Genomic DNA, 27692 nt, shown 5'->3' with positions numbered 1-27692 from the left:
CAGTGATGATTTTCACTGGAAGTAAGAGATGAACGAAACTATGTATCTGCTATACTCACTAGTTTTCATATTTTTTATAGCTGTAATCACATTTTTAAAAAAAGGGGAGCTTCTGGACTTGGTCTAAAAATTATTTAGAATGCTAGCATTAGCACTGTCAATTAGTAGACCTCTTACAAAATTAGTTTTGTGTTCTATTGTGTTGAAAACCTTCAGACCTTTGTGGAAAGTTTCCCTCCTCTTCATCCCCCCCATCCCTGCCACTCCCAGGAGTTAGTCTTTTGTAAAGATTTTAAAGACAATTCAGTTTTTAAAAGCATAGAAGTAGTTTTCTTGAGGTTAAGTCTTATGTAAGAACATAGTAGTACTTTGCTACACAGTTTTCCAGTGTGATTTCCTTTTTGCCCTTTGGTTCAAAGAAGATATTTCTAAGGATTTGTCATGTTGCAATTCCTACTCTATAGCTTTGTTTCAGTCAGATAACAGGGCTTAATTTTAAAATGCTTGTCCCTGATGCATTTTTCTCAAAATATATCTGAAGTTAACCTTTTTTTGTTCTACTAGTATTACTGATTTCCTCTTACCTTTCCTCAAACAAGTTTGCTGAAGTTGCTCATAAAAACCTGTTGGTGTCCCAAATGTCTTTGTCCATCAAGAATAAGATATATGTATGATTTTGAAGAGGATAACTATCAAAGTTTTGAGTCTTCTAGAGTGGTAGAGTACACCAGTAAAACCAGAGCAAAGAAGTAACCAACAGTAACAACATCAGAAGACAAGTTTGCTAAACAATATCAATTAATTAGATTACTTTATTTTTCATTAAATTAATACAAATAATTAATTAATGGCTCTACCCACACAGCACAACTTAGTTCTACACAGTACCAGCAGTGCTCCAAAATGGTTTTGTTTTCCTATGTATTTGGTTCTAACAAAGGGTATTTTCTTAGTGCTACAGTCTCTTGCATATGTGTGGTCATAAATTGGCTGTGCTGGTTTAGGCCAAAGTGCCCTCTTCCGGTCAGTAGCTAGCAGCAGTAGGCTCTTTTGCCTTACCCTGTTCTTGGCTCTGAGGCTTAAACCAAATGTGGCATCTTCATGTTTGTATCTTATGTTGGAAGGCTGTGCCCCACAAAGTGTGAGATTTGTAAAGTATTTGGTTCTAGGCACAAAGGCTTATGAATGTCATGATGGACGCCTGCAAAGCACATGAGGAAGAGAGCACCATGAGAGAGACTGGTGACAGGGAAGAAAGCATGCTTATTTTTTTGAAGAGTAATCCATATTTCTGTTTGCAACCTTTCTCCCTCGTCATCTTGCTTTCTTTTCTAAGTTAAAAACCAAAACAGATTCCTTCATCTGGTATTACCTGTTTTGGTGAAGGCACAAATATGTTGGTTTGTATTGTGTACTACTCCCTGAAATTTGATATTGCTTGCCAGAGAAAACTGGAAGGACATCAGAAGACATTAACTGGCAACAGAATAACCCTCTAAGGATATCTCAAGGCTGGATATTGATGATGAGAAAAAAAATCCTATTCTGAGTGTTTCTTTTTCTGGGACATCAAGAAAGCTCTCAAAAGGGTGCATAAAAAGAAAAAAAAACCCAACAGGCTTGTGCTAAATAAATAGCAATGAAATGTTGGTAGTGACATGATAACAATAGTTTCTCCAGTAGTATTGGCATAATAGTCTAATATTATTGATAGTCATGATATATGAATCCACTGTAAAATGTTTAAAGTATATTGAACTGTTGTGTTTGATGGCAGTTGAGTGTCAATGATGGCAGAGGAGGGAGGAGGAGGGAAGTAAAACGTAAGAGAAAATTATTAACCAGTAAAAATGAACGTCAGCTTCTGACTACCATTCCATGATCTGGTTTTCTTATCTTGCAAATCTTTAAATATTTTCAAGGTCTTTGGCATGAACTGGGGAGATAAACCACAGTTCCTCTCCTCCTTAATGTTCACCCACAGGAGTAACAAAATTTGTAATGCATGGTGACATTTCATGTTATTGCAGACTATAGCGTTTTATACTTCTATTTTTAGTAGCAATGTCTCTTCTATAAAGATGTCCATCTTGAAAATCTAATTATTTTCAGAAGAATTTCTGTTACCATATGGCATGACAATGTTACAAAGCCTGTGCCAAGCAGTGCAGCGAGCCGTTTTTAGTGTGGCCTTGTTAACCCTTGTTATCAATATTGCTATTATATTTTATGCTTTGATTTCAAACCTCTGCTCTTCTTCTAAAAGCAGTCTTGAAGTTGACTGTTTAATAGTACAACCTGAGTTGGTTGTCTGTGTGTCTGTAATGAATAACATCTGATTCAATGCCTAGTTTAGTCCTGGATACTTGTTCTACTCCAAGTGTCATGGGTTCCCTCTCTTTTTCACACCACAGAGCTCTCTGTGGTGTGACAGTCTCACATAATGTTTGCTATCTTCTGCCTTTTTGATCAGTGTGAAGCAGAAACTATATGCAGAAATAGTGCTATATTCAATTCTACTCACCTTAGTACCAGAAGATGTAAGAAAAAAAAGAGGAGGGTGCTCAAAGCATCAAGCAGTGAGATATCTGAGTAACTCTTAGACTGTGGTATGTGAGAAAGATTAAATTCTAAGAACACTTGCCTTTTAGTAAGGTGATAATGTAAAGGGTCATGACAAAAGGCTGTTAGTATTTGAAGGTATAAACATCTAACAAAAGGTAGTATCTTTAGAAGAGTTATAATGAAGAAGAATGGATTGAAACTGAAAAGGAAATTTTCATTGAACATTAGGCAAAACACTATAGTAACTTCTTTTCCATTAAGGAGTAATTCTTTTAAGGAAGTTGTGTAAAAGCAGTGTCTTGATCTTTAAAACTGAAATGGGCAAATTATGGTAACAGTATCAGAGAATCAGTTTTGTGTTTCCAGGGCAGCACTGGCATGGTATAATTGGCCTTCCTACAGGCTGAGTTCAGTGGTACTGAATTCAGTTAACTAAGCATTATTCTTTTATGAATACCATGTACAACATTAAACAAAATACTACAGTGGATCTTGTATGATTACTAAACATATTGAACCTCTAAATGTTATACTTTCAAAGTTAAATGGGTACTGTGTATATTATAAAATCCATTACTTCCATTATTACAGAAGTTCAACCTTGCATTTCAGCAGTCACACAGTGTGCAGGAGCCAGGTTTATAAGAAATTTAGTTCGCAGTAAATTTAAGTTGCAACATGTACGTAAATTGAGCTTTGCCTTTCTAGGGATGTGCTTGTGCATGTATGAAGAATGTCACATGAAGAGTGTTGGTGAAATTTTCACATGCTTAAAGTAGAACACCAGCAGACAGAAGAAATGCATTTATGGTGTAAAACTGAAGGAAAGATGGAGTGAAGAACTTGTCTAATGTACAGTCAAACCTTCCACGGCCCAAATGCAGGCAGTGTTGATTGCATTCGTGGATCTGTTGGAACTATTGCCTCAGAGCTACAAATGGCCTGTATGTAATTAAAATCTCACTAGAACGTTCATTCTTGATTTGATAGTTTTGGAGGAATTCAAGAATATTCTTATTTTTTCACCTTTAAGTCTATTTGATGCTGGGGTTGGAAGTGCTAGAATTCTACAGAGTACTCTATTGTATTTCGCTCTTGATGAGATAGTACAAGAAAATGTGCAACACCTCCTGATATTATTGCAGAATTGCAGAATGGTTGAGGTTGGAAGGGACCTCTGGAGGTCATCTTGTCCAACCTGTCTGCTCAAACAGAGTCACCTAGATCAGACAGATATATTAGTAGCTATGGCAGGAAATTTTAAAAAGGGGCAATTATTTACTGGAAAATGTTTTGGCAAATAAGATTTTTTTCATTAAGGGGAATTACATTTGACAAGAAGTCTGTTGGGGAAAAGAGTTTCAATTTATTTTGTGGATTAGTTCTTTAGTCATGTTTTCACATTATTTCATGATAAACCAATAGCAGTAGTACATAATTGTCACTGTTCTTATTCGCATCATAAATTGACACAATCTGATAGTTGCTAGAAATGTTTTATTTTTAACATGTTAATACAAACAGGAAACATTATGATGTAAGAATACTGAGATGTTTCCATAAATATTAAATGCCATGTGTAAGGATTTAAAATACAAAATGATGAAATTTGAGACTAAAATTTAATAGTAGTGAATGTGTAATGGAAAAAGATAAAAACAAGAATGAAAAATAGGACTAAGACATATAGAACGACATTCCAATCCATTTTTTTTTTACAGTTTCTTCCCATACCAGACCTTTTCAAAATATTTAGCTCCACAGAAAGTTTCTTAAAGTGTATGTTTTGTCAGTTAAGATACTTCTAAATATTTAGAAGCTAATTTTCTTTTGAAATCCATATTTGGAATTTAGTTTCTTAGTTATCCTTTTGGGCAGTCGTAGCATTTTAGGATTATTTAGAGTAATCTGCAAGTTTTGTAAAGTAGAGCACTGCAAAGTGATGCAGCTGTATTAGTTGAACTTTTGAAAGGCTGCTTTGAAGTGTGGGGTTTTAGTTGTAGGGTGAAACTGGCACTTCCATGAAAGTGCAGGTGTTTACTCCTTAAGTGGGAGAAAATAACAAATAACTCTTCTGGATTTCTTTCCTAATAGGGAAAAACCTTGGCCAAACCAAAATGTAAGCTGGTTAAGGATATTTTGATAACTGAATTGTAATAGTAGTGGAGCCAGTAAACTTTTCAAGTAAGTTTACTGAGAAGACTCAGCCTGGAATAAGATTGCCTCATTTAAGTTTCGTGTGTTGAACAAGATATTAGGGAGGTTGAAAGTATAGGTGAAAAATGTTTTCAGAACTCCTGTTTGCTATATAAAAGAAAGAGGAGATGGGTTATCAACTCATCATCACCAAAGCATCCAGTGGCCTAATTTGTAGGAGTTGTATTATTCCACAAGTTGGTTCAGCAAAACAACAATCATGATAAGAGGAGAGGAGAATGAATTCTTGTTTTGATTTGATGCTTATTGCTTTGAGGTTTACATAGCCTCATAATAACACTTACCAGCCATCTGGTTTCCAGAGGAAAAAAACTTTTTTTCTTTCTGAAAAGGCTAGGACATAACATGCACCATTTAAAAGCTCATTGTCTGGAAATGACATAATGACTTTGTGTTTTCAAATTATTAATTAGTGATTAACTCAGAAAACCAGCAGGTTATGCCAACTCTAGGGGAAATGCAATGCATTTTGTGCAACCTTGCAATTCCTACTAGTGAGGAATCGAATTAAAGTAGTAAAAAAGTGAGCAGGGATATTAAAGAAGTCAAGTATGTTGTAACATGTACTTCTAGTTTATTTTAAAAGGTGTAGTTTGCTTATTTGTATTTTTGGTTTTAAATACATATATGTATAAAGAGATATAACTGTAAATGACATGTAAATGTTGTTATTTTTCAATAAATCCTATTGTGCATGTGACCTAGACTATGGTATGCTTATATTATGTATTCCTGAGATGTGATGATGAAAGTCGGGTTTTTTCATGGTGATTGTAAGATGTACATGCTGATGAAGCACAGGTTAGTGGTCCGTTATATTTTCGGTTAACACAACAAATGCTGTAATGCTGTTATTCTTTGAAGATCTTAAAAAACCAACACAAAACGTGTTTCATCTTTATGGTGCATCATTGTAAACTACAGCAACTGTTATTATTATAACTAATGATAACTGTCAATCTAGTGGGCAAAATGAGATCTGAATATCCACAGAAAAGAAACTATGCATTAATATTCCTTTGCAGTGGTCCCTCAGGTTGGAATTGCTTTGCACTGGAGGGACACTGCTGATGCCCAATTTGTGGCTTGTTGTGGCTAAATACTGCATTTTATTCCACCTGACTTTTTTCAGATTATTTGGTTTCTATTAAAAATATTCACTAATCATTTCTCTTACAATGTGATCTAAAGATTTAGTTCTAATTTGAGACCTTTCAGTTTTGTTCTGCATATTGATAAACTCCATTATGGGATTAAAAATAATGAATGCCCTGTAGTTATTTCAAATTCAAAGCTCTAAGAATATAAGTAACTAATTACATAATTCTATAGCTCTTACATACTGTTAAGTAGTGTTTTTATTATATTTGTCAAATTATAAGAATCTCACTAAGCTAAATTACCATTAATTCTAGTACGCATCTCCTAGACAAAGATCATGAAGTTTGTGGTTTAGCTTATTCCTGACATCTCAGCTTTCCTTTACTCTTACTTGAGAACTACCAGTTACTTTAAGCATGGTGTTCTTTTCTATGTGTGTCTGTTATATCACCTTCTGTGTTTTAAGTTTTTCCTTTAACTGTGCCATTGAGTTATGGATCGGTTTAGGTGTGCTTACTTTTTATTGAGGTCTAACCCAAATTGGCACTGAATTCTACATATCAGCTCTGTAGCTTTGATCATGTTATTAGAGGTTGAATTTGGGCTGTCTTTCAGGGGCTCATTTTTCTGCACTATTCTCTGTTTTGCTTATGTTAGGAAAGACGGGGAAAAAAGCAATAATAATTTGAAGAGAAATAGCAACCTGTGAGAGAAGTCATGAGTTCGCTGCTGATTTCTGGACCTAAAAAGTCCAGATTCCTTTTTCTGCTTTTTTGATTTAATTGCATGATGACATACAGAGATGAGAGACCGGTTTCCATCTGAGGAAATGCAGCTAGAAACAAAAGACGAACAGGAATAATCTGCAGCTACATACAAAAATAGAAAATATTAAATAAACAGAAGAAGAAAGACCCCTTAATTTTCTATTGCAGTATAGGGTGTCTTTGCTGTACGAGAAAAACGTGAGTATTTTGTCTTGAAACTGGGGATGTAAAATTACAGTGAGTAATGAGTATGTATTCCTCTGATCCCTTAATGTACTTGATGTGAGGTTCCTCTTTCATCGTAGCTAACATGCTGGCCATTAAATACACTGCAGCAGCATCATTAGTGGCTTCAAAGTGCTCCTACTTGCATCACATTTTCCCTCCAGCAGGTGAGTGAGAACAGTGATTAGCAAATACCAGTATCTGTCACTCAATACTCATTGCTCACTACTTGCCAGAGAAGTTCTGTGTCTGGAGCAAGGGCTCTGTTGGAGTTGGAGGTAGAGAGTGAACTTTCGCAGCCTTCTTTACTCTGAAAAGCTTTATACTCTGAGCATGACTTGGCCATGTGTAAGATAAAATTCATCCTATTTGGGGTACGGTGTTTGAAACTGCTTTGCTATAGCAGTACTTGGTAAAGGAGATAGGCTGTAGAGAAAGGCTTCCTGAGTAACAGGCAGTATGTTACTTACAGGTTTGAGATCCTGAATGGTGAGATTAGGACATGCAAAGAAGCTTCTGTTGCTTACCAGTATCAGTAATCAGTATCAGTACCAGTATCAGTATATATCAAACTTCTGGATCCTGAATCCTCAGAGGATTTCATTGGACTGTTCGAAGCAGCATGCCTTAGATGTAATTTGACAGGTGTTGACTGGTTGGTATGGATGTGTCTATTCCTTCTTCTTTTAGGTTGAGTTAAAAAAAAAACCTACAGGAGTAAAACAAAGTGAAAAGGGAGTCTGAGTATTTTCCTGAAATTGCACCTTTAATTTTCATATGCTTTATTGGTTGTAAGATGCAAGAGGAGGAGTTTCCTTTATTGGAAAGGTGAATTATCAAAAATTAGAATACCTTACCTGTAAAAAACAGGATGAGCATATGTTAAAAAAAAAAAGTTCCAAATATCTCGTACTTTTTTCTTTTTTATACACTTGTATAGATATAAAAATCAATGACACTTCGCACAGATGTATGCAGCATCAAATATTTGAATTATTATATATTTGAATTATTAATTTTGAATTAAATATTTGAATTATTATATAGATACATGTAATTTTAGTGAAAGACATAGAATTAAGAAGCCATCTTCTTACACAAATGGTGCTTTCTTTCCTTTCTTCTTTTTTTAAGTCTGTAAATTTAAACATTATTTTCATACTTACCTAGCTGAAACAATCCACTGGAACTGGATAATATTTGCATCAATGTTAGCCATGTATCATGGGACAAATTACATTGCCAGTATTTCAAATTAGATTGCCAGTAGTTTCAAAAATTGTTTTGTAAAAGTTAGCAGATATGAATCATACAGAAATAAATGATGGGTTTGAAAACTATAAAGTGTACCATAATGCAGGGAAAAATGCTTCAGGGATAATATTTCTGTATAAGCAAACAGGAAATTTTCCTTGTTCGCTCTATGTTACATTTAATAAAACTACTGATAAACTACCATTGCAAAATTACTCCTAATGTAGAAGATTATCTACAAGCATCACAGATCCATCTCTGAGAGCTTTATGCCCAACCTCCTGTTTGCTTGGGAGGCTTTAGTTAAAAATTCCCTTCAGGAAAATTGGTGCACTATGGTACTGTGGTAGTTCTGGGTTGCTGCTGTGATTTTAGTAGGGTGTCGAGTCAGGTTACTCATCCTGTCACCTCTGTTCTTCTTTTCCTTCTCTCATACCACCAGAAACACACAGAACAGCATCTGCTGTTGAGGATCTGCTGTGAAGCTGTTATGACTGTAGGTAGAATTAAGACAGCTAAGACAGACAGTAAGTCTTCTTACTCCATATCTTTGCGTTTGGCAAGATCTCTATGAAAATTTGATCCTCCCAATTTCTTTTGCTATAATCTATAGAGTACAAGAAGTTACAGTCTTGGCTGACTGAGATGCCACCTTCTAACAATGAGCGCTTTCAGAGAAGAGTCCATTGTCAGTCTCAGAGGCTGCAAGTGTGGCTGATTAAATTGGTAAATGGATGATCAAGATGGGACAGTAGTAGGAGGAACAGGGCTAGAACAATTAGTGGTACAGTTTCTGAAATTACTTTTGTCATTGTTAGCACCTGTTAATAGTTTCCAAAATCTGGTTTCAACTGGAATCAACTTCTTTTTGAAATCTTTCATGTGGGAAAGTAGTTAATGATTTGAGTTTGGGTTTTTTTTGTGAATATTTCTGTTTTCTTGCTCTCTAATGTAGTACTATAATGCTTGTTCTAAATTTAAGTGCCAATGCAAAAACCTCTTCCCCCTTCTTTTCTAGTTTAAATCACTTTCTATGTTTCAATTACCCACTTTACCTTAGAGCAAGAACAGATACTGTTATTTCTGTTGTTTTTCCAAATGGTATAAATACATCATAATTAATACTTTTAAAAAAGCCTTTCCCAAGATGAAACTTCTACTATCACTTTTTGTCAGAAGACAGAGCAATGTTGTTAATTCTAGAATATCCAGATAATCTTCTGTTTCATTCTTTAGAGTATTGAAACACACTTTATAGGTTTTAATTTCATACAGTGGCATGGGATCAGTTAAGATGCCTCTGAATTCATACCCTTCACTGCTACCAGTTTTGCAGTCACTTTGGCATCTTAGTACCAAGGAAGTCACTATTAAAAATTCCACTGACCTTTATTCCTGGGAGTAGGAATTCCAGAATGAAGTTGCAACTATTAAATCTTTTGTACTGTCACCGTGTGCATTGTATCTTAAAAAAAAAAGTTGTTCCTTATGGCATTTAGAGGCACATGTAGAAGGATCCCTACCTTAAGGGTTTTATAGTGCAGCAACACTTTGATTGCCAGCAGGTGGGAAGATTTGAGGAGAGGAAGATTCTATAAGTGCCTTTCATAACACTTGTATTTGAAAACAATTTCAGTTCTTTGGCAAAACATCATACTCTTCATTTGGTAAATGAGTATGATCTTTCATGATTAGTTCTGCCTGTACACGTTGTGTAATCACAGTACCACACAACACTTGCCGTTTTTTCGTATTCTCTCTGTGCTCATGTTGAGGTAAAACCGACAAACCTTCAGGTTCATCTGCAGGATAAATATGTCCTTTCTGACTTCTATGAGCCAAACAAGGTGTACCTTGCAAAATAGAGCCCCAACAGTAGAAGAATTGCTGTGACTCTTGTGGATAAGGGTATTGGAGGACTAAACGTGTATTTCAGTATGAGCTCCTACTTGGAAACTGAGGTCTGACATTTAACTGCAAGGGTCTTTGCAGCTCATGTTCCATGCACATCTTTTTTCTTTTTTCCCATGCAAATGAAACTTTGGCATTACCAATGCACTTGCTTACTATTTTTTGAAATTAATGTCTCCCTAAGCATGTTTTGATTGGTCACTTTTTCATCTTTTCACTTTTATTGATTGGAAATATTCTGGTCTTGGCTCTAAAAGCAAACTGACTGTAGGCATTGTCAGTTTTGTTGTGGCCTCTTGGATAATGGTAAGAGAAAAGAAGACAAGAGGATAAATGAAAGTGAAATTCCAAATTACTGGAACATTTAAAGGTCTTTGCAAAGTTTATATACAAGCACAGTTAATGCTGTCATGCACTGAAGTGCCAAAAGACCTAGCAGTGAAGAATATTAATCTACTTTTATAAAATCAAAGGGTTCATATTTTTTGCTGTAAAGAAATAATTTGAATAAAATTTGACCCTTTCTACAATAGTCTGTGGGTCAAATTGAACCTACTATTAAAATTCTCTAATATCTTTCTTGTATTAGCATTTCAAAACTCAATTTAAATATTCACAGAGCTCTCTTTTTAATAAACTTAACAAAATTCAGGTAATTTCCTTCAACTTTCTTGATTGAAGGCAGGCAGTAGGTACAGATATAAAAAAGATGTACAGCTACGAGCAAAACCTGAAATCAATTATATATAAGAAATAACATAACACATGGAAAGAAATTAATCAAAAGGAAAAATTTCTGCTATATGATTTTCTTGGTCTGCTACCTGCAGGCAAGGAACGTAAATGAAAAAAAAATCAGCATTCTTCTTACAGATAAGGGGAAAATTAATAAAAATGTTTCCTTCCTACCAGATCCCCTGATGCAACTTATGTTAAAAGTGAGTGGCTGCAGGAAGAACTTACGTGTTTAAAAATAACTCTTTTTTTTTTTTTTTTTGGCTACAGAAATATACTTTTATACTTCATTCTTGCTGTTAAGCTCAATTACATCAGGTTGGTGTGGATTTATAGTGTCCAGAGAGCAGCTCTTTTCCATTCCTTTTCCTATTAAGTTGGTTGTTAAATCATGGTCATAAAGTTTCTCCCAGTCTGAAAGTGAGAAATGGTTCATTCTGCTCAGGTGCCACAATGAAGATGTAAGGAGTCGCTCACAAATCGGCGCAATCTTCCAATCTGGACAAAACTTTTGAAGTTCAGTCAATTTATATAACAGACTGGAGATGTTCAATGTGCACAGGTAGCATTGCGTCTCTTGAGTATAGCTATAAAAAAGTAACAGGAATTACAGGAGTAATTTAGTTAAGCTAAATAGGAAACTCAATGGACTGAAGAGGGGAGGATTTTGTTAAAAGTGGGAGTGGTTTCTTTGACAAGTATTGACCTTAAGTACATTTAGGTTTGTTTCTAAACTGATTTCCCAGTTTGCGCTTCAGTCACCTGCTGCCAACAGCATGCTTATTTTTTAAGCTACTCCTGCAGTGGTCGGTTTGTTAAGATTAGGTGTTGGGTCTACTGTCAAACAGAAGAGTATTTAGGCACCTCACTTGGCCCTTTCTCTCTGTTCTCATGGAATTATGTGGTTAAAACATTTTCAGTTCTCACAGGCAAGAAGGGAGAGGCAGTATTTTTTTCAATGAAAATTGAAAACTGGGATCACTGTTAACTAAAAGCCAAGAGAGAGGAGTAGTGTGAACAGTCATAGGGTCGGGTTGTTGGGGTCGGGGGAGCAGCTAGTTCAGTAGGAAAACTTTTATTATCATTTTCCTTTATTATCATCTATGCATCATCTATTAGCTGCAGACTTGTTGTGTACTTACATTTCTGTGATTCATCTAGATACCTCTAGTTGGAGGTTCTCCTTCTCGGGGGAATATTGAAAGTCTCAGTGATTGAACAGTATCTGGGAGTCCTAGTGCTTGATAGAAACTGAAAATTTATTCTGATTGCTACAGCATATATTCAGCTCCCATATTTTATCAGTCCATGTCTTCACCCTGGTTGAACATATAGGCTCTGACATATTTGAGCCTGGACACTTAAAAAAATTTCTACAAAACCCAAGAGAAAGCCAGCTTCCCAGCGAGGAACTTGGGAGTCTGTTTTTGGTAGCATCTTGTAAAAATTTCTTCCCCAAAAGAAGGAGAAGCTGGATTGTTTCTGATGGGCTTGTTCAGATCGCTGTTAAAGTTGTCTCCAGGCTGCTGTAAAAGCATAGTGGTTGGAAATAACCACTCCTTTGAGTTAACTGAAAGGCCGAAGAAGTAGCTAAGGTCTTGTATAGAAATCTTCTCAGGAGGAAGTGAACTCTGAACTACCATGTGGTGTTTTAACCCCCACTGCCATATTTAAAATGAAATAAGTTGAACTCTCTTTTATATTTTAAATGTTCCTGACTGAATTTTTAGGAAAAAAAGTTCCCTATGTGTCTTCCACATATGAATCAATATAAAGTGTTTGCCTGCTGGTTTTCTTATGTAATTGTTTGTATTTAGAATAAAACATTGTTGTTGAAACAGGAGACAAATGGATTGATTTTTCTGAAGCTTTTCCCTCTGTTTGTAATCAGAGAGCATCCCATACCTAGGGTTTACCATAAGCTAAGGATAATCTGTGTGTGGCAGCATGTTTTCCTAGGAAATACTGGGTGGATCACACAGAACATGCAAAATGCATGATGTTGATCCAGTGATTTTCAGGCCTCTCTGATTTATCGGAGTTGTTATTATTAAATGCTACTACTACTAATTATACTCATTAACCTCTCCCCAGCCACTCACTGTCAAGTATTGTAGGCCTTCTGAAGCATTCTTAATTTGTTAAGAGCACTGATTTATGTTGCTGCTCTGGGAATGTAGGAGAATACTGGTAGGTGGGAAGGAAGCTAACCACTTAACATTTTCATGAGATAATTATTTCAATGATACTTTCCCATCGTAGGATACATGCATTTTAAGCACAAAGCACTGGACAGGAAGGTGTATAAGCATGTGCTTAATTTGAGCATGCATTTAAGTGGTTTCATTTAGGGAAAAATCTGATTAATTTGACTGTGAGAAATTATTACAGAACTTACATACCCAGTTTAATGTTATTGAATTTCAGTTATTTCATTGCAGTTCTAGTACCATAAAACTGCAGTCATGCATTGCTGTATCTGGACTAACATGCTCAAGGGGTCCACTGCTCAAATTTGTGTTCAGAGGGGTGTTTATTGTAGCAAAAGCATCTTCTGTTAAGTGAATGTAAAGCCTTTTTTGGTGGTTCAGTCTCACGCTTTTCCATGTTATTAAAATTCTTACAGTGTTGGTTTTGTTTTGCTAAATGTGGCCTATCCTTTCAAGTGTTGAGGTAGCATCTGTTACTCATTGTGTAAAGATTGCCACTTAGCTAGCTATCTTTGTGTGTTTGTATCGATATGTTTGCATTTATATTGAAGTATATGACTGTTTGAGAAAGATTTATTTACTTTTTTAGCATTTAATACATTAATAGTGCTAAAAAATATGTCCTTGAGTGTCTGTAAATCTGGTACAAATTAGGGAGCACAGTTCAGATTTCCCCACGCTGTCCTGCCAAGTGGCCTCAATCAGAAGTAATTTTCTCCATGAAGGCACATGCAGCTCACTCGTCAGCCTCTCCTCAGTAGATATTCTTATTTGTATCAAATTATATGTGGTGATTTTTCGAAGTGGACTACTGTGTCCACTAAGCCATACAAATTTCTGCCACATTGACTCCTTCGTTGCTGTCACTAATTGTACTATTTTCTACTGCCTCTTGTTCATCTATGTTATTTTAAAAAAATATTTGAGATTTATGGTCTTACCAATAAATATTCATGGAATAGAGTCAGTACCAAGTGAATAAGTATACTACTGAACACCTCAAAATCTCCTGTGTTGTGTACAAGGCAAGTATTTGCTTGTTTTATAAAGGAAATATTTTTTTCAGGGCTTCATGCAAAATCTAGAATGAAGTAATGGAGACTTAATTTGCCTTCAGTACTCCCATTTAAGATTAGCAACTGAGCTTTTACCTAGTGCATTTGGGAGTTCTTAACTGTTTATCATGTAGCTAATCTGAAGCATTTCAGAATCACCTCTCGTTAGATTACATCATATTCTTTTACAAAGTGCTAATAGGAAAAGAATTGCTGAAATGAGAAGACAAACATCTAGACTGTCTGTCTGGAATTAACTGTTCAACTAAATTCTTAAACCATTTCAGTTTGAATTTTTACTGTTTTATTTAAAAGTCTAATCATATCGCTGAGCTGTTTACTGTCAGATCACTGTGACACTCAGATGAATTTCAGTCATAGGAATTATTTGGATTTGCATTGCTGTGTCATTATGGCAGTTGTTGGTTGTAATGTCACACTTAATCAGCAGTTACTGAAAAGCATTTTTCGGCAGAACAGGGATGGGACCTTGACCCTGTTCCAGCTGAAATAAAAGCAGACATAGTACATGTTGTGCCATAGGTGCTTAACAACATGATCAGTACAAGTAATGAGTGTAATACTATTAAATTGAATTAAAAAATTTAAAAGAAATACTGAAGGTAAATTATAGTACTAAAGTAATTAACTAAGCTGTATTCAAACTGTTGAAGGTAATATGTCAACATAATAACAACTGACGAAAAAAAGGCACTATCAGAGAAAACAGTTGAAAGAAACTGTTATTTTTAAAGGCATATTTATTTTTGTCTATATGACGGTGTATTTTTAAGTATTTTAAATCAGGGAAGAAGTTGAGCAGATGCTGTGTAGGTTGTTCACTAGGTAGAGGAGCTAGTAAACTTTGAAAACTGACCTATAAGTTTTTGAACCAGGTAAGTTCTTAGTTCTCTAGCTGTGATTTACTGATATCAGGAAGAGGTTGTTGGAAGCACATGGCCAAATTAGGCAAACATAAACCTGCAGAGTTTATGAGTTTACATTAGTCAAGAATATGTAATTCCATACAATCTTTATTGTCAGATTCTGAAAATTTATTCATTGTCTATTTATGTCCAAGTAGTTAGATGGAGTAGTCAAGAATAGAGAGTTTAATCTCTTCATACTTACTAGTAAATGGCTTTTGATTTTATTGTTTTCTTTAACCCACTCTATGTTTGAGTGATAAAAATAGCCGCAGAAATCAGGCATCAATATTTCAGTTCACATGAAACTAGCAACCAAGAAATACTTGTGTTATTCTTGTGGGCTGGTCTTACTCATGTTGAACAATGCCTTACTGTTTAGTTAAAGTTATCAGTTAAAGTAAAGTTATTGGTTTATAGCTCTGGGCATGAGCTGAATGTATTTGAACACTTAAAAAATAAAAGATTACTCAAGAGGAATAAGACAGGATTTGTCCCAATGATCAGGTTGTAGATGGGTGAATTAGACAAGGCAGCAGCAGCATGAAACCTAGAAAAATTTTTATGCACTGATCCCTCAATTTCAACAAAAGTCATGCTGTTTTTTGGAGTGCAATGTCTGATGTCAGCCCCTGAGGTGAACTATTACATAAAGCTCTGGTGTGTGCCCATATGCAACTGGATAAACATCACTAGATTTTATATGTGGGTTGGCATATGTAAAACAAAACCTGGTGCAGATGCATGCATACCTCTGGTCTCGTTTGGATGTGACAACATCTACATTTATGTTTTCAAATGCTTGGACATGTAACTTTAGGAAATTTTACATACCTCTTCATAAATAGGATGTACCTATAGAAGCATTTGTCAAGAATTTTTTTTTGGCCGAGATTTGTTTAAAAAATAAAGTCCCAACCCACAACATGACAGGGGTTTGAACCTGCGCTGTGGAGCTGGTGCGTACATTGTTTTCCTTCTGCCTTCTTGGAAACAGTGTCAATGGAAATTATAAGGTGTGTGTTTCCATGACTGCTGCAAATGAAAGCATACCAACTGCGCTTCTATTCTTTTCTTAATTAACGTACGGTGATTATTAGCTTGCTGATTACATACTGGTGATCTGATCAAACAAACCGGTTTGACAACTAGAAGCAGACCTAAATGTCATGTACACATGCCAGTTGGATTACTTGCAGGTATATTGCTTTTGCTGTATTTTTCAGGACACTTATTGAAAAAGTCAAACAAGAAAGAGCCAGTCATTCAGCAGGAAATCAACTTTCACTGAAATGTTGGCTGCTGTTTACATGTTTTTCCCTAAATTTAAAATATTTTGAAAATTTATTAAAGGCATATGGCTGCTTTTGAAATGATGCAAAACATGGTATTTATCCATCTTTATACATGGCAGAAATTTACATTTCCTTAAAATAGCATATTTTTTGTTTCACTATGTTTTTCCTTCCTAGTTTATTTATCCAGATGTTACCAGGAGTACACACCAATAAATGGCTCTACAGATGATGTCACATATTAATAATAATATGAAATCTGAAAGGTATTTTTTGATAGCGTGTGCAGAACCCCTTGTGCTTTCATTTCTGCCATGAAACTGGACACATGTAAGGTGCTCAAACTGCCCATGTTTAGCTGCAGTGCACTGCTCCAGTGTGTGCTAGTGCTTTGTTCTCCGCTCCGTACGGTGCGATATCCACTCTTCATTCCCTGTGCATATGCAGTTGCTGGATTTTTTCCCAACATGGCTAGGAGGTGCAATTAACAGTAATGGATACTTTGATAGTGAGAATCTTTATTTTTTCAGCCATAATAATAGCCCCTTATTTTAGAAGATATATTGTTGAATGACAGCTAGTGTTGGTGAGTATGTGTCCACAAAAGTGGGTTCATTTGGTCAGATTCTCAGCTGGTGCAAATAGTCATATTTCCATGAAAGACAGTAAGCTATATTAATTTATGGAATGCCAGCTGGGAATCTGAATCAATTTCAATAAAAAGTAACCATCATGTTCGTCTGAAGCAAGAATTGCACAACCTAGCCTAAAGTGAATTTTGCTGTTTTAATAAATGTAGGTAGTCACTGGTTCCTAATAAATTACATAAAATTAGAGTGTAGTCAATATTTGATTTCTTTTAAAAATTTATCCCTTCCTTTTCATCGAATGCAACAGAATCATTTATGCATTGTATCTCAGCATGATAGATTATATAGGGATAGTGTATTTAATACTGGAAAACTATCATATAAATACAAATTACATTTTTTTTCATTAGCTAGCTAGCTTTCATTTCAAGGAAGAAATACTCAGTCAATTATAAATGAGGCTGTGCTTTCATTGGAGAGTGAAATATGTAATTTTTTTCAAGCCTCAACTATGTATAATGAAATCTCTCTTTTGAAATCCAGTCTTAAGATGGATTTTGAAACATACTGACATTTAATAAAATCTTAGTTAAATTAAATATGTTCCGTTATTTCAAATCTCTATTTAAATCTAGGGTAAAATTCTACACCTGCACAAGAGGCATCTTTAGCAAATAGTTACTATTAACCAATGATTGTAAAGTGTGTGTATATAAGAAAGAAGAAATTTTAATTTTTGAGTACATTCCAATTGGTAACCCGGGTGTTATGTATTATAGATCTGTTAGGCACTGGCTCTTCAAGAGGATCTGTAGCAGTAGTATGTCTAGGTAACTAGAAGAAGAATCAAAGACCTCAGGCTGCCATTTCAAATTCAGACTCATGCCCTGCTTCTGTAACTGGCATACGTTTCTGTAGCCCTCGGCTAGTAGTTTACCACGATGGTTGTTTGGCCTCTGTGAAATGAAGGGATAGTCTGTCTGAGTCCCGTCCATTGACTGGGAGTCTATTAAAGAGTCTAACAAATGAATGATCATGGATATGGTCAGGTGCTGGTTGAAGCAAAACAGCAGAATAAGCTGAAGTTTATACTGTCAGTACCTTTGTAGTAATTCACTGTCGTCAGTACTGTTGACTTGAGAAATGAAGCCTGTAAAGGGAACCTATTAAGTACTGTAATTCAGCATCAAAAAACAATGACTAACAAACAAGAGAAGGCTCTTCACTGTTTACGTGGATTTACAAATATAGCTTTGATTTCCATTGTTAAAACTGTCTGCGTTTAATACTAGAGCCAGATGAATAATGAAAAAATTCCCATGTGCGAGTATTATTAATACATATTATTAATAACACTTTGCATATTCTGATTTGAAGTCATCAGGAAAACAGTCACTTTCAATTTCAGTTGCCATAAAATGTTACTTGTCCAATTCTAATAAATGTCGAACACAGCTGTGGAAGGAAAAACTTGCTAAAGACCTCCAGTTATAAGTTCACTAAGGTTTTATTTCACATTGTCCTGTTAGATGGTTTTGCCACAGTGTTCCTGATTCTTTTTAAAGGGCCCCTTGAGGATGCCATTGACGATGAAGAAGAAGAGTGCCTGTCTGAGGAAAATGATACTATCTCAAAAGAAGACTTTCCATTGGAGGAAAGCTTTTCTGCAGAGTTTGAGCCTGAAAATCTGAGCTGTGAAGAAGTGGAATACTTTTGTAATAAAGGTAATCATTGTAGCCCACCTCTTGAGGGAATAGTGGCCAAACTGAGTCCAATTGGTCAAAAAGATTTTTTTGGTTTAAAATGTACAAAAAGTCCTGTTAATATAGTACCTTAAAAATAGGAAAATGAGTCACTTGTGCAGTTAAGTCTGGTAAGGGGTAAATATTTAAATGTGTTCAAAGATGTGCTTTTCAGGGAGGTGAATCGTCTTGCCTTTAATGTTTTCCTCCAAGAATGTTATTTTCTACATATTTAACTGTAGAGAACAGGCCTCGGAAGTCAATTATTATCAGAGCCGAAGCTAGCAATGCAGCATGTCTGTTCATTGCTTCTTTGGCTAGGAAACATTGCTAGAAAAACAGATTGTGTCTCTAGATTCTATGATTAAAGTAGAGCTTATTATATAACTTATTATGCATGGTAGAAAACTAGTGATTTTTGAAAGGATAACTTTTAAAGTTGCAGATGCCTATTTGATGCATTCATTACTTGCAAATTATTGAAGATAGAGGTATTTTAGCATAAGCCGCACCAATTCATTCTTACCCAGTGTTCAGTCTGCAAGGTTGTGCTGTTTCCTATTCAGCTGACAGAAAAAGTGCACTATCATGTACTGTTATTTAGAACATTGATTTAACCTTCTTCCTGCCAGATTTCCACTTGATTGCTGTATTGTTTGTCTTCTGCAGGTAAGGATGCCTATCAAATAGCTGGAATTGTTGTGGTGATGTTCTTCTGTTAGTCAGTAACCCTCAGGCATTTGGATATCGATGATTTCTCTGTCTTTCTGTTATTTCCCAGATATTGACATACTTTTTCTCATGATAGCTTGATATGCTCCTGTTTTTGTATTATTTTCATCTGGCTTGGACAAAGTAGAATAAATCCGTTCGAATAGTCAGATGTTATGACTGCAGTATATTAGTCTTTCCTACAGACTCTTCAGTCATCAGTGGGAAAGGCATGAAAATGTATTTATTTTCTACATGTCCTCTATGTAGCTTACAAACTTTTGAAAAAATAATTTACTTTTTGCACTCCAGGTTCTTGATACTTAGTAAGCCATCCTAAGAGATCAAAACAGCCTAGTCAATAGTTTAGAGTTCGGCTGCTACAAATCTTACTGTGAAGGAAGAGAGACCAGATTATGAATGGAACTGCTTTACAAACGGGGAGTTAAGTGCTATTATTACTGTGCTGTAAACAAATACTACAATTACTGTGCGTTCATTTGTTCACATGCCTCTCAGACACCATTTTCCTTAGCTGAAAAAAAGTACTGTTCCTGTTACTGATATTACTAAATAATTATTTAAACCACTATTTGCATAATTGTTATATTGACGACTCTTGAGTTCCTTCTGTCAGCAATGGAAGACTATCCACCACTATCAGTTCATATCAGTTTGATTTAGTTATTTCTCTGTACTTCTTGCTGCATTTCCAGGGCCCACCAATGGAAATAGTACTGTTTTGGGTGAAATTCAGAAAAATATATGATTTTTTTTGTTTGTTTATAGCAAACAATATTGCAAATTCACGTTGAATTTCAAGTTATCTTGGCACTTCCCTTAATGAACATGTCTTTCAGGGAAAACACTGAATCCAGGCGACTGTATTAAACAAGATCAGGAATTAAATGGGAATACATTTAAATCTGAATCTTGATTATCACATGTTTTATTGAGGACATCTGCTGATTCTTTGAGCTGAATACCTTTTGACTCCCCAGCAGTTCTTTTTCCAAGTGTGTTGTAGTTATAAAAGAATCTTAAACCTATCCACTGCAACTACTGCAGAAGAAAAGTTGAAAAGGAAATTTCTGAGGATGAAGGGCCACATAAAACCCCTAATCTACTTCCAGCTGAGGCAGTGTGACAGAAAGTCCCACTTTGAAGTAAGTTGAGAATATCCCTGGGAAAGAATGGAATGGGAGACTAGAAATGTATTGGTTTTTAATAATGTCTCAACTTCTGTTGAATGTCCTGCTTCTTCAGTGTCACATCTTAAGTGTGTTAGCATGAGGCCACGTATGTTTTTCTGAGGATAAAACCCAAGAAGACAAAACTAATCTGGAAAGCAAATAAATTTCTTTTGCGCCCTTTTCTTAGTGGGAAGGTTTGTGACTGTATTATATAGCAAATACTAAAAGTGAGACTAATTCTCATGATTTTTGTCATGAACCTGTTATTCATTCATAACCTTTTTTTTACTTTGTAGTGCTTCAGTGTTGAAATTAAAAGATGGTATGAGAAATAAGCTTTTTTTTTCCTAAAAATATTTTTTCTTTAACATCATGAATAAAAGCTTGAAAATGAGGTATGTACCAAATAGGTTAGAGAGCAAATAAATGCATTCTAATTTCTGTTTTGAGGGCCTGACTTTCTGATTTGTGTTTTGCTCTTTGACAGTATTGGCAGCCTGTAAACAATAAGTATCTTCAAAGGAGGGAGAAGTAAGTGTAGGTCTGTGTTTTCTCATGTGACAGGTTTCCTTTTCCTGGAAATACCAGAATTGGCAGGGGAATCCTTTATGCTATCTCTGCATTCTCCTCTTGTTAGCATGGACCATTAAAGGTTCTAGAAAGTAAGGGAATTTTATGGGATATAAATATTCTTTGTCCTGGCTTCCCGTTTTCCTCCCCTGGGGTTTCTTCCTAGCTGACCCAGAACAAGAGGACAAATGAGTAGTGGGGCTTCCTGCAGGAATCAAGAGATGTGGGCAACAAATGGCACAACGGTTGGGGAGAAGGTGTTTGTGCGGCTTCACCCATGGTATGGTTTTCCTACTTCCCCAGCTATGTAAATTCAAGCATCACCTAAAACCAGAGGCTTTTAACTATCCAAACTAGGCACTGAAGGCAAAAATTTACTGAACTCACAATTCATTCAGATGAATGAAAGTAGATGTACAGGTTCATAACTTGATAACTTTGGCTTTTTGACTGAAGAGATTTTCCTGTCAAACCATGCCTGATCGTATTACAAGTAGAGAGCAGTCTCTTATTGTCTAAATTGCAAACAGCTAACCTTTATAAAGCCATACTTGTCATTCCCACCTTATTAATTTGGGTCTGTGAGATTGATTCAGCAGAATAGTTGCCAGAATTAGAAGGCGAAGGCGAAAGCCTCTGCAAAGTGTGAAGCAAATTAATCACATTGATTGAGCTACATGTCATTTTACAACTTCTCTGTTTTCAAAATTACAACTTTTGGCTATTATTTTTCCCATCTCCTTTTGCTCATTAATGGCTTTTACGACAAGGAATCTGGAAAATTCTACCTCCTCCCACACTTTTGCAACACCACAAAACCACAATTAACTTTGCTACATGTGAATAATTATTCCTATGTAGTCTTCATTTACACTCAAATGTGAATAAGTGAACAGTGTTTAAACATGTAAATATTAAAAGCAAAAATGAAAATTAGCAACCTACTATTTATCAGGGATCGGTTTAAGCTTGTAGCTGTGAATTTTTAACCTTTTGGATGAAGTTTCCCATCCAAGAATGAATATTTTAGAAGAGCCTCAGAATAGATGGCAGCTAGAAGTTTGATTTGTTTGCAATTTTGACAGTGAGATTAGGGGAAAGGGAGTATTTTGGAAACAGCAATAACAATAACACAGTCATAGTGTTCTTCCCCTACAAAGCTGCACTGGTCTCAATCTTTGGAGTAGAAACAAAAAATTTGGTAGGAGGTAGCCTTGGTGATAATGCATTGTGTTTTGTCAGTTTGTGGCCTTTGAAAATTGCTGTTTATACTTACTTACCAAAAATTTCTACACTGCAGATAGCGAGGATATCTGATGATGCTGTCCACACAAAGCCTGTATTAGCCTGGAACCTCTGTTGCTGAAGATTTTTTTTAGTGTCCAGATAGTGGGTATCTGGAATCAGAGTCTGTATCAGATTAAGGTTAGTTCAGATTAAATTCACATATAGAAGATTTATTAGATAAGCACCAGTATTTAGATAGTTTGAATAAGGAGAAAATAGCCTGTCTCCCATGCAGAACAGTGATGCGCTAGATAGCTGAAAGCCTACTATGGAACCTAGGAGATAGTACATACAGATTAACTTTTGTCTTTTACAGGTAGGAATAAGAAAATGAGGTGATGCTAACAGAGACAAGAGAAGAAGTGATCTGGAGGCATGATGGGGCTAATAAAAGCAGGAGGGCAGATACAAGAAGGGGGCACAAACAGCAGAACAATACAAAAGCCAAGAAGTTGGAGGCGATGGAATGAAAAGCAAAGTACTAAATCAAGTCCTTTGGGCTGTGAAGTAGTTTATCATTGGCTTTGTAGTCTCTGATTGCTGTCAACCTGCCTAGATACCCTCAGTAAAAATAAAAAAATATTCTCCTCTATTACTGAGAAAGTTTGCCATACTCATACGGAGGTGACACCTCTTCCTCTCTGTAAACAGCAGGGAGAATAGGAGCCTTGTCTACTTCATAAGGGTGGGAACTGGCTAAACAAATTACAGTTCCTTGTGACCTTCTTAGCAGAAGTGTTCAATGAGGGATTAACTTTCAAAGGAAAAGTTATCTTGAGCAATGAGAGAGATCACTTGAGATTAGTAGATAGTTAAGTAGCTGTGTTCAGAGAGGAAAGAGGCAAGAGAAGAAAATGGAGGAAGGACTATAATCAAGAGAGAAAATGTGGGACTGTTTCCAGAAGAAAGAGGCAAATGGAGGAATGTACATATCTGAGAATTAGGGAAAGAAGACATACCCATTTCTTGCTGCCATGCTTACCGGGACAATTTTGTTGAATTCTCCCGTTCTTTGCTTGTAGCACAGCTATTATGCTTGTTCCTCATGTTGTAGGCTTCCCATAGTTACTCAATCACAAGGCAGCATTGGCACCAGCCCTCAGTGGAAGGAGATTCAGTGGCCTTAACACTTCTGGTGGCAGACTGTAAAGCAAATGGCTTCTGGTTCCTACTGTTAACTGTGCTTCAGTTGGTGGCATAGGAAGATATGGGGGATATATAAGGTGGAATGAAGACTGATTGTTTCATGATTCATGTTTCAATGCTTTTAGGATCTATAGCACAAACTGCTATGTATGCCCATAGCAAATCAGAGTGTTGATGCGTGGTTACAGTTCCTGATACATTGCTTATCTTTATTTGTGGGGGAAGAGGGAGATGTGGGGAATCCAGTGCTGTCTGAAACTCATACACAGTTCTAAGTCAGCAAGAAGAGAACTCGGGGAATATATGGGCTTCTGCATACTGAGTGTATACCTGCTTCTGTGTTCTCGTATCCTACTTGGGCAGGAGGGGATGAGCTCAGAACCTGATCCAAGTTTTCTGCTCATGTAGGGTATTTTGTCACTAGCCTGCCAGACCAGCTTAGGACTGGAATTTTTTATGTTAAACCATGTGACCTGATTGTGCAGCCAGGCTTGAGATTCAGGGAAACAGCTGCAGTGTGATTCTCCATATGAGAAAAAGCATATACAAAGCTAAGTTCTTCTGTGCATTAATCTTCCCCTTCATACTTCATGTGCAAAGCTATCACGCTACCATCTATAATACCAGCCAAACTCTTAACACCCTGAAAATGATTTCTGTGTGTCCCTTTTTCCTCTGGAGTATGACTTTGTGTGTGGATGCCTGTGTGCATCTGTGTAAATATTCTTTGCTTCTTTCATGTTAGGCATGTAATGACTAACAATATGCTTCCTATTTTCTGTTACTGGATCAAAAAGTAGATTTATGCCTTTTTTTCTTTCCTTTTTTTTTTTTTTTTAACCAGAAACCTTTTAATCAATAATGTTTCTTTCCTTTTCAGTAATGGATTTCATGACAAATTTCTACCTCTTTTGCTATAGCAAGTGGAAGTAGGATCAGCATAAGGCAGCTATACCATAATCACTTTGAGCTCAATAAGGAGATCTTTACAGGCAACTTTGTTCTTATTTCTTAACGGGATTAAGAAGCTCAGCTCTTTAAATTCTTGCATATAACACTGACATTTCCAGGGTGTGTTTGGACCAGGGAGTTCAAAGAGAAGGAATAAAAAAGAAAAGCCAATATGACTTTGTTTTTTACCTTGCTGGAGGAGCTGTTTGTGCAAATCGCCTATAAGCTTATTGACCTGAATCTTTGACTCCTTGTTTTCTCTGGATTTGGCTGGAGTGTAGACACTGATAGAGCACTGATAGAGGTGATTGCACAGCCCTCGGCTTTGCTTGGCACCAGACACCCCCCCTCCCTGCGCCTGACATTATCTTTCCCTGGCAATACTTCTGTTCTCCTGGAGCTCATATTCCTTTATTTTTTTTTTAATTTATTTTAATTCATTACATTTTCTTTATGTAGGCTTTCCGAGTAAATGAAGGACACATTAATTCTTTTTGGTAAGCAGAGACAGGAGAGGGCACGTATGTGTGATGATGTATTTTCATCTCCTATGATAATAACAGTTTGCATAAGAACTCACAGTGCTACTTCTTCTTAAAACACAATAGTTACCTCTTACTAACTTGTGTGCATGTTTGTGAACCTGTGTTGGATTCTTGTGTTCCCTAGAGTGAGGGTTCCCCTACGTTTATCTGTATCCCATTCAGCTGAAACAACTGAATCCTGTGCATCTTCCGTACTTTTTGTCAGATGGTGAATATGAACAAAGAAAGGAATGGAGTTCTCTAATAATAGCCTTTGAAGGGTGCTAAGTCAGAATTAGATTGGATCCTGGCAGGATGAAAGGAGACCTTTCTCTTCTGAACATCAGCATTTGCCTTGGGCTTTACCTCTCGTGCTTTCTCATTTTTTTTCCTGTTGCTGGAGCTCAGAGGACCACCTATTTTCTTGCTGGAAGAAAAAGGACATATCTGAAAAGGTTGGAGTGATTTTTTTCACCATTCACTTGAGAGCATGGAAAGGCTTCCAGAATAACAAGTACGAGATTGTCTATCCTATACTCTTTTCTATTTACTGCTAACCCATATGTAAACCTCTCGGGCCATATTTTCAGTCCAACTGAAATCCGTGTCAGTATTAACATCAACTTCAGTGGGATAAAAATTTGACCTAAGTTAGACAAGCAAACCCTTTTTTTAATCAAGAAATTAAATAATCAAGTCAAGTCAATGGTCATCAAGCAGAAAACTGTATCTCAAAAAGAAACTAGCAAGCTGTGTTTCAAAAAGTAAATACATAGATCCAAATAGAAAACATTATTTTAACTGTACTGAATTATAAAGTGAGAGAAACACTTAAACAGCTTACTCAACTTTAAGCAGTTTATCAAAGCAACTCCAGCCTTTTCAGTCAGCACATTTTGGTTTTCTTAAGAACAATGAAATTGTGAATTCTATCACAGCTATGAGGAAAGGGATTATTTAGTTACAACAAGTAGTGTAATGTCCCCTTTCTAGAAAGTCACAAAACTTGAACTTAGATTGACTTAAATTTGAGCTCAAATTTGACAGAATATGAATTGCAAATTATTAAGGGTAATCTTCTTTAAAATATGAAATGCACAAATGACAAATTTCACCACATGTTCTTAGTTCATGTGTACTATACATCTGTTACTAATTTTATTTATAATGAAGGTCCATTTTGCCTTTTTTTGTCTAATTTGGTCTTCTTAACACAAAAATTCTGAATACTGTTGAAGAGTTCTGAGACATTCCCTGAAAAATTGTTGTCAACCTAGGTCCAAAAAGCAGAGTTGCTCACAGGCTGTGTACTATATAAGTCAGCAGTGGGGATATTGGCAGTAATTTAACTCTCAAACGATCAGAAAAAATACATGAAGCAAATGCCACATTTATGACATCATTGGATAAATGCTGATAAGACAAATATTATTGCTGGATAGATTCTTGTGGATAAGAGAAAAAGAAGCATTTTTTTGTGACTGCTAAGTCTTTTTCTTGGGTTTGACTCATAGAAGTCTAGACTGTTTTTGAAACCATGTATAATACAGCATGTATGTGGAAACATACCTCCAACGATAGGGAATTGGCTGCTTTTGATAGTGAAGCACCTGGAGTGTCAATTATTTCAAATAAAAGCATCAAACTATTTACAACAAGGTAAATTAAAATTTTACTTTGTAAAAATATATATTGCTACTTTTTATGTAGCAGTGTGTGGAAATCACATGAAAACGGATATGTATATGACAGTGATTTCAGCTGCATGTTATAAAATGAGATTTTCTTGGCTGGATGAAGAATTCTTGTAAGAGACATAGTATTTCTGCACTGGGGAAGGAACAGAATTGTTATTTAATTAAGTTGAAATATGAACTTGCAGTAGAGTCTTCAAACTTAGAGTTTGAAACTTGCTAGAGTGACTCTGAAGTCATCTCTCTGTTCCGCTGCAGGGTGTTTTAGAATCTCATGGATTGTTGATTTCCATTGAAATAATTTTTGAAAATTATACTAAGCAACAGTCTTTGTTTGGGGCATCTAAATATCTTTAAAAATGTGCTTCTGCTGCTTTTCTAATCAAGTGCCTAGAGCTATGTAAGTTTGAACCCCATGTTGGTACTTGAGTATGTCTAATAGAGTTCTTGTATTTGAAGTTTTAATGGGGAAAGATTGAAAAGATACAAGACGTTTTTTCTTTTTTTCCTTTAAAGCTATAGAAGCTTTTGGGTAGCCAGTATATCTGAATGATACTCATTTGTAGTACTGGTGCCACAAGAGTTGCTCCCTAAAAATTAGGATAAATATAAAACTCATTAACAGAAGGAAAGTCTGGAATACAATTTAGAGAACACTTTCACTGTTCTGCAGGAAATACATTTGAATGAGTGATCCTTGTCTTGAAAGGACTTCAAAAGCAAACAGTGCGATAATGAGAACATATCAAACATTTAGAGAAAGAGGAAGGCCAGATTCAGTCTAGATGAACTTGCTGCACAGCAGTGTCTTATCCCAGGAGAAAAAAAAAGGGCCATAGCTGAAATGGTTAGAAATAATTGACACTGTTTTTTAACATTAACATGATCACTGTGCTGAAATGTCATTGTGTCAAGATGTCATTTTATTAAACAAGGTAGTGATTTTAATATGAACCATAATAGTTTCTGTACCATTATTTTGGAGAGTTAACAGCTTGCATACATGTAGGTACTCACCGACAC

General features: G+C 35.9%; 1 protein-coding gene across 3 annotated transcripts in view; it reads left to right on the top strand.

The window, feature by feature from the left end:
* The window catches only part of ZFPM2 (zinc finger protein, FOG family member 2), a 324995-nt gene that overhangs the window by 47812 nt on the left and 249491 nt on the right, over positions 1-27692 (top strand). For 2 of the 3 annotated variants that reach the window (XM_072852052.1, XM_072852050.1), the window contains exon 2: positions 18417-18575. The exons of the other annotated variant lie outside the window; for it this stretch is intronic. In XM_072852052.1, coding sequence (XP_072708153.1) covers positions 18417-18575 — 159 coding nt within the window. The remainder of the gene's footprint in view (positions 1-18416; positions 18576-27692) is intronic. 3 annotated transcript variants of the gene reach the window in all.

The sequence above is a fragment of the Ciconia boyciana genome, chromosome 2 (genome assembly GCF_034638445.1).
Source record: "Ciconia boyciana chromosome 2, ASM3463844v1, whole genome shotgun sequence".
NCBI lineage: Eukaryota > Metazoa > Chordata > Aves > Ciconiiformes > Ciconiidae > Ciconia > Ciconia boyciana.
This window is presented reverse-complemented; position numbering and strand designations above follow the sequence as displayed.